The sequence below is a fragment of the Zophobas morio genome, unplaced genomic scaffold, assembly GCF_036711695.1.
Source record: "Zophobas morio isolate AGI-343-1 ecotype UQ-CSIRO unplaced genomic scaffold, CSIRO_AGI_Zmor_V1 ptg000006l, whole genome shotgun sequence".
Lineage (NCBI taxonomy): Eukaryota > Metazoa > Arthropoda > Insecta > Coleoptera > Tenebrionidae > Zophobas > Zophobas morio.
The window spans coordinates 5,102,120-5,114,009 of NW_026972111.1; the positions used below are offsets into that span (position 1 = coordinate 5,102,120).

Here is an 11,890-nt window from a genome sequence, read left to right on the forward strand (position 1 = left end):
TCCATTTTTCAGTATTTCGAAAAAGTTTAGTTTTTTGATTTTTCAACATTTCGATTTTTCGATGTTATTAGAATTTCAATTTTCGATTTTTCCGCTTTTCGATATCCCATTTTTTTGACATTTCAGTTTCTCGATATTTCAATTTTTCGATTAAATTTTTTAATTTTTTGATTTTTAAAATTTTACATTTTTTGATTTTACGATTTTTCAATACATATTTCAATTTTTGATTTTTCAAATTTTGCATTTCTCGACATCTCGGTTTCCCGATTTGAGGAAATTTTTCGATTTTTACGATTTGTCAAGATTTCAATTTCTCGATTTTTAACATCACGAATTTTGGCAATTTTTCCAGGCGTGGATTTTTCAGTTTTTCGATTTTTTTAATTTTAGAATTTCAATTTTTGATTTTCCGACTTCTCCATGTTTTGATGTTTCAGTTTCTGCACGTTTTAAAATTTTGATTTTTCGATGTTTCCGCTTTTCGATTTCCCAATTTTTTGACTTTTTAATTTTTCGATTAAATTTTTCACTTTTAGATTTTTCGATTTCTCATTTTTTTTATTTTTGAGTTTTTCAAATTTTGTATCTCGGCATCTCGGTTTCTCGATTTGAAAAAATGTTTCGACTTTTCGATTTGTCAAGCTTTCGATTTCTCGATTTTAAATATTTCAATTTTGGGAATTTTTGCTTTCCTGGATTTTTCAGTTTTTCGATTTTATAAATTTTTGATTTTTAATTCTTAATTTTCCGATTTTGGGTTACTTCGATTTTTCGAATTCTCGATATTTTGATGTTTCACTTTTTCCTTGTTTGAAAATTTAGATTTTTCGATGTTTCCGCTTTTCGATTTCCCAATTTTTCGACTTTTCTGTTTTTCGATTAAATTTTTCATTTTTTGGTGGTATAAATATTTCATTTGTTGATCTTAGGATTTATTACTATGTACTATTTCAATTTTTCGATTTCAATTTTTTTTTTATTTCTCGGTTTTTTGATTGTTTAAAAATTTCATTTTTTGATTTTACGATTTTTGAATATCTCAATTTTTAGATTTTTCAAATTGTGCATTTCTCGACATCTCGGTTTCTCAATTTGAAAAAAATTTTCGATTTTTACAATTCCTCAAGTTTTAGATTTCTCGATTTTTAGCATTTCAATTTTTCGATGTTTTAAATTTCATATTTTCAATTTTTAATTTTCCGATTTTGGGTTATTTCGATTTTGGGTTATTTCGATTTTTCGACTTCTCGATGTCATGTTTTGATGGTTGACTTTCTCGATGTTTAAAAATTTGATTTTTCGATTTCTCGTTTGTTTTTCATTTTTGAGTTTTTTGATTGTTTAAATATTTAATTTTTGATTTTACGATTTTTTAATATCATTTCAAGTTTTAGATTTTTCAGATTTTGCATTTTTCGACATCTCGGTTTATCGTTTTGAAAAAATTATTCGACTTTTTGTTTTGTCAAGTTTTCGATTTTAACATTTCAATTTTGGCAATTTTTCCATTCCTGGATTTATCACTTGTTCGATTTTTCAAATTTGAATATTTTCAGTTTTGAATTTTCCAATGTTGGGTTATTTCGATTTTTCGACTTCTCGATATTTCATTTTTTTGATTTTTCGTCTTTCCGCTTTTCGATTTCCCAATTTTTCGACATTTTAATTTCTCGATTTTTCAGTTTTTTTGAAATTTTACATTATTTAATTTTTAGTTTTTTTTTAATATTTTTTAGGTTTTTACTTTATAGAAGTTATAAATTGCAAATTTTTTATAATTTTTCAAAGACGCGGGAGTTGGGGTTAATTTTTCTCCTCTACTCTTTATTATTTATTATTGTCTTACACATATGGTACTCTCTCTGACCAGGACTGAATAGCAGTCATTTCATTATCCGTTTTTGTTAAATACACTTGAAAATAAGAAATAGGATATAACCTCAAAAATAAAAAACACTTTATTTGTAAAAAACAAACTCCTTAACTGCATGCCGTTCAAAAAAATAAACAAAATTCTCTACTGTTAATCTTCTCTGTCGAAAAAGTATGTTTTTGGCTTCACTATTCGCAAACCCCATCAACAAAATAAAACCCCTTATCCCTATCCTCGCCTAAACCAAACTTCTTCAAAACTTCACCCACATCCTTACAATCCGAATTCCAAATCTGCAACCTCATGAAATCATCAGTAGTTCCCCTAAAACACAAAACTCAAACAGACACTCGACTCCTAATAGCCACTCACAACACAAGAGCTCTAAAAATCTTCATCTTCATGGAAGAATCAAAAAACACCTTCGCCAAGGTCGACGACACACTCCGTTTTTGTTGACAGTTGTGTAAAACGCACTCCACCGCCTAAAAGAAAAAGAAAGCAAACAATCTCGACAAAGCCCAAATCTACTTGAAACGGCAAATATGTAAAGTCTTCTTTCATTTCTCTGAGGTCTTTGAGTCTCTTGGTGACCGTGTACCCAAAGTCCACTAAGAATATTTCAAAACGAGTGTCTTCAGAGTAGTCGATGCAGCGTCCTCGGTACCACTGACCATCGTCTTTAACCAGAACGACCTCTCCAACTCCTGGAAATATTCTAAAAGTGTGGTAAGTTTGTACGCTTTTGGCAGAGTTCATGACTTCCGTGAGACGAGTCAATTTGGCATCTGCAACCGGGGTTTAGAGTGTGGTCTGAAAGTACCAACTTACCCACTTCCATTGTCCAGAATTTGCGCGTAAAAGTGGCAGGTGTTGATGTAGCCGGTGACTAAAATTTCGAACATGTCTCCAATTGGAGGTAAAACGAACTCAGTTTTGGCCCGGTTAATTGTTAGAACTTTGTCGGTAGTGATGCCATCTCTTGGCAATCTACCATGTTCAAGCCGGCAGTTTTCCCTTTTGAAACAACCGCCTGACCTATTGGTAAAACGGCAAATTCTAGCTTCATCTTTCGCGTCATAGCCAGCTACAACTTCGTTGATGTTGCATTCATCTAAATCATCTACATCTGAATCAAGACTGTCTTCTTTAAGATTGTCACTTGGAAGGGAAATTCTAGCCCTGTCTTCTACATCTGAATCAAGATCATCCTTTGGGGCTACTTTTTCTTCAAAAACGTAGTCTTGTTTGATTAGTATCTCCCCCAAGCTTTCCGCATTGGGGTCTTCCGTTTCCCTTAAATCAACAGCACACGAATTTCTATTTTTTGGGTGTTAATAGTTCTGCAGTCAATTACCGTTCCTCGTGTACATAGATGACCAGAAATTGTCTTCCTCGAGTCACATCTGCCAAAAATTGTATGGTTGTTGCAGGCCATGGGTCATTTGTGGGCCAATATATACCAGCAAGGTGGCACAAAGTGGCCATTTTCGGAAACCGGGAGTACAACTCGCGTTAATATGTACCTCAAAACTAACAACCCGGTAAGGTCAATCTACACCCTGTGGTACCTACCTTTCGAAGTTTGGGTTAGTCCGGACGTAGAACTCCAACGGTGACACAACATGGCAAACAGTACAAAGTTCACCTATCTTTAGAGAGTCCGCTGCGATTTCTGGAAGATTAAGGTACAAAATTGACATTCTGTGGCAAGAACTCACCATAATTTGGTTTGGGTTTGGTTGGTTTGGGTACTGGGCACTTATTTTTGACACTCCAAGTCAGCGTGGTCTTTAATTTCGGGTCGACGATTTCGGATTTCCTGTCATGACGACGCTTTTTCAAACAATTAGATCTGTGGTAACTAGCAGTAGGTTTTTGGGTTTTGGCTTCCCGGTCATGCGCGGGCGGTTGTTTTCTGAGAGTGTCGGGTTTAGTAGTTAGATTTGGTTCCTTGTGGCCATCGTTTTTTAATATTTCAATTGTTAGATTTTCCAAATTTTGCATTTTTCGACATCTCGGTCTCTCGTTTTGAAAATTTTTTTCAATTTTTAAGATTTGCCAAGTTTTCCATTCCTGCATTTTTCAGTTTTTCGATTTTTTAATTTCTAGTTTTTTTGATGTTTCAGTTTTTCGATTTTTTAAATTTTACCTTTTTTGATTTTACGATTTTAAAACTTTTTAATATTTAAATTATTCAACCTTCAATTTTTCAACATTTCAATTTTGGCAATGTTTCCATTTCTGGATTCTTCAACTTTTCGATTTGTTTAATGTTAAGATTTTTTCGTTTACCGATTTCTCGATATTTAAAATATTAGATTTTTGGTTTTTTTGATGTTGTATCTTCGGATTTTGATTTTTCAATTTTTCGATTTAAAAAATTTTTGATTTTTCGATTTTTCAATTTTTTGAGTTTCTTATTTTTCAGTTATTCGTTTTTTTGAATTTTCAATTTTTTCGATTTATGGATTTATCAATTTTTCAATATTTGACTTTTGGGAATTTATTTTAGATTTCCGATTTTCTTAAATTCACATTTTTCAATTTGTCAGTTTTAAAATTTTTCCATTTTTCAGTATTTCGAAAAAGTTTAGTTTTTCGATTTTTCAACATTTCGATTTTTCGATGTTATTAGAACTGCAATTTTCGATTTTTCCGCTTTTCGATATCCCATTTTTTTGACATTTCAGTTTCTCGATATTTCAATTTTTCGATTAAATTTTTTAATTTTTAAAATTTTACATTTTTTGATTTTACGATTTTTCAATACATATTTCAATTTTTGATTTTTCAAATTTTGCATTTCTCGACATCTCGGTTTCCCGATTTGAGAAAATTTTTCGATTTTTACGATTTGTCAAGATTTCAATTTCTCGATTTTAAACATCACGAATTTTGGCGATTTTTGCAGGCCTGGATTTTTCAGTTTTTCGATTTTTTTAATTTTAGAATTTCAATTTTTGATTTTCCGACTTCTCCATGTTTTGATGTTTCACTTTCTCCACGTTTTAAAATTTTGATTTTTCGATGTTTTCGCTTTTCGATTTCCCAATTTTTTGACTTTTTAATTTTTCGATTAAATTTTTCATTTTTAGATTTTTCGATTTCTCATTTTTTTTATTTTTGAGTTTTTCAAATTTTGCTCGGTATCTCGGTTTCTCGATTTGAAAAAATGTTTCGACTTTTGGATTTGTCAAGCTTTCGACTTCTCGATTTTAAACATTTCACTTTTGGGAATTTTTGCTTTCCTGGATTTTTCAGTTTTTCGATTTTTTAAATTTTAGATTTTTCAATTTCTAGTTTTTTTGATGTTTCAGTTTTTCGACTTTTTAAATTTTACCTTTTTTGATTTTACGATTTTAAAACTTTTTAATATTTAAATTTTTCAACCTTCAATTTTTCAACATTTCAATTTTGGCAATGTTTCCATTTCTGGATTCTTCAACTTTTCGATTTGTTTAATGTTAAGATTTTTTCGTTTACCGATTTCTCGATATTTAAAATATTAGATTTTTGTTTTTTTTGATGTTGTATCTTCGGATTTTGATTTTTCAATTTTTCGATTTAAAAAATTTTTGATTTTTCGATTTTTCAATTTTTTGAGTTTCTTATTTTTCAGTTATTCGTTTTTTTGAATTTTCAATTTTTTCGATTTATGGATTTATCAATTTTTCAATATTTGACTTTTGGGAATTTATCTTAGATTTCCGATTTTCTTAAATTCACATTTTTCAATTTGTCAGTTTTAAAATTTTTCCATTTTTCAGTATTTCGAAAAAGTTTAGTTTTTCGATTTTTCGATGTTATTAGAACTGCAATTTTCGATTTTTCCGCTTTTCGATATCCCATTTTTTTGACATTTCAGTTTCTCGATATTTCAATTTTTCGATTAAATTTTTTAATTTTTTTATTTTTAAAATTTTATATTTTTTGATTTTACGATTTTTCAATACATATTTCAATTTTTGATTTTTCAAATTTTGTATTTCTCGACATCTCGGTTTCCCGAATTGAGAAAATTTTTCGATTTTTATGATTTGTCAAGATTTCAATTTCTCGATTTTTAACATCACGAATTTTGGCAATTTTTCCAGGCCTGGATTTTTCAGTTTTTCGATTTTTTTAATTTTAGAATTTCAATTTTTGATTTTCCGACTTCTCCATATTTTGATGTTTCACTTTCTCCACGTTTTAAAATTTTGATTTTTCGATGTTTACGCTTTTCGATTTCCCAATTTTTTGACTTTTTAATTTTTCAATTAAATTTTTCATTTTTAGATTTTTCGATTTCTCATTTTTTTTATTTTTGTGTTTTTCAAATTTTGTATCTCGGTATCGCGATTTGAAAAAATGTTTCGACTTTTGGATTTGTCAAGCTTTCGACTTCTCGATTTTAAACATTTCAATTTTGGGAATTTTTGCTTTCCTGGATTTTTCAGTTTTTCGATTTTATAAATTTTAGATTTTCAATTCTTAATTTTCCCATTTTGGGTTATTTCGATTTTTCGACTTCTCGATGTTTTGATGTTTCACTTTCTCCTTGTTTGAAAATTTAGATTTTTCGATGTTTCCGCTTTTCGATTTCCCAGTTTTTCGACTTTTCTGTTTTTCGATTAAATTTTTAATTTTTTGGTGGTTTAAATATTTCATTTGTTGATCTTACCATTTATTACTATGTACTATTTCAATTTTTCGATTTCAAGTTTTTCTTGATTTCTCGGTTTTTTGATTGTTTAAAAATTTCATTTTTTGATTTTACGATTTTTGAATATCTCAATTTTTAGATTTTTCAAATTGTGCATTTCTCGACATCTCGGTTTCTCAATTTGAAAAATTTTTTCGATTTTTACAATTCCTCAAGTTTTAGATTTCTCGATTTTTAGCATTTCAATTTTGGAAAATTTTCAATTTTTCGATGTTTTAAATCTTATATTTTCAATTTTTAATTTTCCGATTTTGGGTTATTTCGATTTTTCGACTTCTCGATGTCATGTTTTGATGGTTCACTTTCTCGATGTTTAAAAATTTGATTTTTCGATTTCTCGTTTGTTTTTCATTTTTGAGTTTTTTGATTGTTTAAATATTTCATTTTTGATTTTTGAAATTTTTGAAAAAATTATTCGACTTTTTGTTTTGTCAAGTTTTCGATTTTAACATTTCAATTTTGGCAATTTTTCCATTCCTGGATTTATCAGTTGTTCGATTTTTTAAATTTGAATATTTTCAGTTTTGAATTTTCCAATGTTTCATTTTTTTGATTTTTCGTCTTTCCGCTTTCCGATTTCCCAATTTTTCGACATTTCAGTTTCTCGATTTTTCAGTTTTCTTGAAATTTTACATTATTTGATTTTTAGTTTTTTTTTTAATAATTTTTAGGTTTTTACTTTATAGAAGTTATAAATTGCAAATTTTTTATAATTTTTCAAAGACGCGGGAGTTGGGGTTCATTTTTCTTCTCTACTCTTTATTATTTATTATTGTTTTACACATATGGTACTTTCTCTTACCAGGACTAAATAGCAGTCCTTTCATTATCCGTTTTTGTTAAATACACTTGAAAATAAGAAATAGGATATAACCTCAAAAATAAAAAACACTTTATTTGTAAAAAATAAACTCCTTAACTGCATGCCGTTCAAAAAAATAAACAAAATTCTCTACTGTTAATCTTCTCTGTTGAAAAAGTATATTTTTGGCTTCACTATCCGCAAACCCAATCAACAAAATAAAACCCCTCATCCCTATCCTCTCCTAAACCAAACTTCTTCAAAACTTCACCCATATCCTTACAATCCGAATTCCAAATCTGCAACTTCATGAAATCATCAGTAGTTCCCCTAAAACTCAAAATTCAAACAGACACTCGACTCCTAATGGCCACTCACAACACAAGAGCTCTAAAAATCTTCATCTTCATGGAAGAATCAAAAAACAACTTCGCCAAGGTCGACGACACACTCCGTTTTTGTTGACAGTTGTGTAAAACGCACTCCACCGCCTAAAAGAAACAGAAAGCAAACAATCTCGACAAAGCCCAAATCTACTTGAAACGGCAAATATGTAAAGTCTTTTTTCATTTCTCTGAGATCTTTGAGTCTCTTGGTGACCGTGTACCCAAAGTCCACTAAGAATATTTCAAAACGTGTGTCTTCGGAGTAGTCGATGCAGCGTCCTCGGTACCACTGACCATCGTCTTTAACCAGAACCACCTCTCCAACTCCTGGAAATATTCTAAAAGTGTGGTAAGTTTGTACGGTTTTGGCAGAGTTCATGACTTCCGTGAGACGAGTCAATTTGGCATCTGCAACCGGGGTTTAGAGTGTGGTCTGAAAGTACCAACTTACCCACTTCCATCGTCTAGAATTTGCGCGTAAAAGTGGCAGGTGTTGATGTAGCCGGTGACTAAAATTTCGAACATGTCTCCAATTGGAGGTAAAACGAACTCAGTTTTGGCCCGGTTAATTGTTAGAACTTTGTCGGTAGTGATGCCATCTCTTGACAATCTACCATGTTCAAGCCGGCAGTTTTCCCTTTTGAAACAACCGCCTGATCTATTGGTAAAACGGCAAATTCTAGCTTCATCTTTCGCGTCATAGCCAGCTACGACTTCGTTGATGTTGCATTCATCTAAATCATCTACATCTGAATCAAGACTGTCTTCTTTAAGATTGTCACTTGGAAGGGAAATTCGAGCCTTGTCTTCTACATCTAAATCAAGATCATCCTTCGGGGCTACTTTTTCTTCAAAAACGTAGTCCTGTTTGATTAGTATCTCCCCCAAGCTTTCCGCATTGGGGTCTTCCGTTTCCCTTAAATCAACAGCACACGAATTTCTATTTTTTGGTTGTTAACAGTTCTGCAATCAATTACCGTTCCTCGTGTACATAGATGGCCAGAAATTGTCTTCCTCGAGTCATCTCTGTCAAAAATTGTATGGTTGTTGCAGGCCATGGGTCATCTGTGGGCCAATATATACCAGCAAGGTGGCACAAAGTGGCCATTTTTGGAAACCGGGAGTACAACTCGTCAGCTATTCTCTTCAGTTTCGTGTAACTGTAGATGTATTTTTCGCCATAATCCACCAACTGGATTAAAACTGTGTCCGGGTCATCCTCCTACAACTCAAAAGCTTATGTTTCAAGTCGGTACCTTTCAGTCTAGTACCATCCAGTCTAAAACTTCAACCCGGTACCACTTTCTCGTCTCCAACAAGTACCCCAAGCAAAAATTCCCCAGTTGCTCTTTTGCTTCCGCTTTCGACTTGAAGTTGTTCCCGACATACTGATACTGTTTGTTTAAAAGGTCGTTAATATGTACCTCAAAACTAACAACCCGGTAATGTCAATCTACACCCTGTGGTACCTACCTTTCGAAGGTTGGGTTAGTTCGGACGTAGAACTCCAACGGTGACACAACATGGCAAACAGTACAAAGTTCACCTACCTTGAGAGAGTCCACTGCGATTTCTGGAAGATTAAGGTACAAAATTGACATTCTGTGGCAAGAACTCACCGTATTTTGGTTTGGGTTTGGTTGGTTTGGGTACTGGGCACTTATTTTTGACGCTCCAAGTCAGCGTGGTCTTTAATTTCGGGTCGACGATTTCGGATTTCCTGTCACGACGACGCTTTTTCAAAAAATTAGACCTGTAGTAACTAGCAGGTTTTTGGGTTTTGGGTTCCCGGTCATGCGCGGGCGCTTGTTTTCTGAGAGTGTCGGGTTCGGTAGTTAGAGTTGGTTCCTTGTGGACAGATTTTGAACGAGGTGGGACTGACTTTTTTGTCGTTTCTTTTTTCTTAGGAAGTTTGTTTGTTTGTCGACGAGGTGGCAGTTGAAGTGAAACTGGTTCGTCAGGCATTTTTTGCTTTTCCTCTGTTTGGGAATCTTGATACAGATTGAGTAATATCAGGGTGACTATGTTGTACAATGTTTTGCAATAATACAGAATATGAAGGCAGTTATGCATGATTTGATTCACTAATACTGATATTTTGGAGCACTGGTCGATCAGGGTAGCCGCTGGAGTGTTTTTCCGTGGTTTAGCCATTGCTTGAACTATCTACAATTACAAGTAAAGCAACACAGGAATACAAGATGGAGTACGATTTTATGATGATACAGAGGTTCGATATGTTGCTTTGCCGTTTTTTGAGATCATTTAGCAACATAGGAGTAATAAATATATGTTTAGGACTATTAGCACGTTCAGATAGAAGCACATTTGTGTTAAAAGAAAATGAAACGGACAACACTGACAGACTGATTTTGTGAATAAGTGAATAAAATGGTAAAATTTCGCTGCTACGCCACTGTTGGGTCAAAATTCCGCTACTCTATATTTATGTTCGGCTGCGTTTATTTAATCACTGTGTTCATAACACTCGCTATTAACTGAAATTGAGTTTATAAAATTTACTTAAAAAAACAATTAATTTACAACTAGGTTATGTAGGTACGAATTCCGGCTTACCTGCTGGTCAATTGCATGTAATGTATTTATTATGTCATTTTTGTAAGATTGGAAGAATTGATAAGAACAGGGAAGCGCACTCTCCATTGTCCTAAGTAATAACAATTGGATTTCTTGTGTATCACGTCTTGCACTAAACGTATTATTATTATTAATATTATTATTATTATTATACGGGTGTTAACAACACCTGGGATATGCAAAGATACAGTGCTGGCTCGTGGAGATCACTTGGACACAGCTATTTCTTATTATTAGTTTTTATAATTCTTTGTTTTTTGACGAGGCGGAATCGAGTATTATCGAAAGCGTTAAAAAGTTTTTGTGTTACTTTATTAAGTAAATTAATATTTCTTCATTATGCTTTGTGGTTGGAGTTTATGTTGGTAGGAAAAAAATATTCTTCCTCGCCTGTCAGATTTTGGGTTTGACGTTAGAATAACACAGTCACGTCTACTGCAAATCTGCGACGCTTTGTGTTGAAACTGAATGTATCCATCAAAATATCAGTAAGCTTACCGTCATATTTAAAGTCTAGTGATTTATTTGGTAACAAAATTAAAGTGCGTCACACATTTGAAGCCACCTTCATGCAGATTTATCTGAAAAGAACTATGGATAAATAAAAGCAGCATAATGTTGGATGCCTGTGCGTCATTCGTTGGGGATTTTTAAAACGTCAAATTTTCAAATGTCTGACAAAAAAGAGAAAATTATTAAGAAAATATTACCTTGAGTGACATAATGCTTGACACGATTACTAAATTGACCCTTGTTGGGTACGTACACAGGCAGAAGAAACGTCACACTTAGACCATCGATTAATGTAGTTGCGACATACAGGCTGATTTTGCAAAACCACTCTTATTGACATTGGAGTCCTCAATCGCCAAAGGCAAGCGCCAATAAAAAAATTATGATATTTACAATGAGAAAAAAAAAAGAGAAATTAAAATAATCGAAACCTTAAAAAATCGTAAAACCGAAACATTGAAAAATTGAAATATCGAAGAACTGAAAATTGAAAAATGAAACATCAGAAAATCGAAAAAAAGTAAAATTCAAAAATCTAAAATTTAAAAACCGAATAACGCAAAATCGAGAAATCGAAACCCCTCAAATTTAAAAAATCCGATTACTGAAAAATCGAAAAACCGAGAAATAGAAAAATCAAAAGATCAAAAGTCGAACAATTGAGAAACCGAAATAGGCCAAAATCGAAAAATCGAAAAGTTAAAAACTGAACAATTTATAAATTGAGAAACTGACAATCAGAATATCGAAAAATTCATATCTCGTTAAATCGAGATATCAAAGAACTTAAAAATTTGAAAAATTGAAAAATTAAGAGATTGAAAGATCAAAAGAACGAGAAATCGAAAAGTGATGAAGTCGAAAAATCGAAAAATAGAGAAATCGACTAACAGTTAAAACTTGAATAATTGGAAAAGCGGAAAAATCAAAAAACGAAAAAATGGAAAACTGGAAGAATTGAGAAACCGAAATAGGCCAAAATAAAAAATTGAAAAACTGAAAAATCG

The 11,890-nt window shown here is 32.0% G+C and overlaps 2 protein-coding genes and 1 long non-coding RNA gene across 3 annotated transcripts; all 3 read right to left on the bottom strand.

Annotated features, from left to right (window-relative positions):
- Positions 1-1,988: 1,988 nt before the first annotated feature.
- Positions 1,989-2,815, bottom strand: LOC135123005 (tudor and KH domain-containing protein-like). The gene is made up of 4 exons (XM_064047501.1): positions 2,712-2,815; positions 2,408-2,664; positions 2,249-2,361; positions 1,989-2,200 (listed from the first exon to the last, which is right to left on the bottom strand). The coding sequence occupies exons 1-4, from the start codon at positions 2,779-2,781 to the stop codon at positions 2,065-2,067; spliced, it is 576 nt and encodes a 191-aa protein (XP_063903571.1). The 5' UTR covers positions 2,782-2,815; the 3' UTR covers positions 1,989-2,064.
- A 320-nt stretch (positions 2,816-3,135) lies between these two features.
- On the bottom strand, positions 3,136-3,780 carry LOC135123006 (uncharacterized). Its single transcript, XR_010279515.1, has 3 exons — positions 3,598-3,780; positions 3,234-3,551; positions 3,136-3,196 (listed from the first exon to the last, which is right to left on the bottom strand). It is a non-coding gene; the product is annotated as an uncharacterized LOC135123006 (long non-coding RNA).
- Positions 3,781-7,499: 3,719 nt separating this feature from the next.
- On the bottom strand, positions 7,500-10,655 carry LOC135123007 (uncharacterized). The gene is made up of 9 exons (XM_064047503.1): positions 10,350-10,655; positions 9,392-9,938; positions 9,246-9,345; positions 9,044-9,203; positions 8,750-8,994; positions 8,228-8,712; positions 7,924-8,180; positions 7,765-7,877; positions 7,500-7,716 (listed from the first exon to the last, which is right to left on the bottom strand). Exons 1-9 carry the CDS (start codon positions 10,434-10,436, stop codon positions 7,581-7,583), a joined length of 2,130 nt encoding a protein of 709 aa, XP_063903573.1. The 5' UTR covers positions 10,437-10,655; the 3' UTR covers positions 7,500-7,580.
- Positions 10,656-11,890: the final 1,235 nt, after the last annotated feature.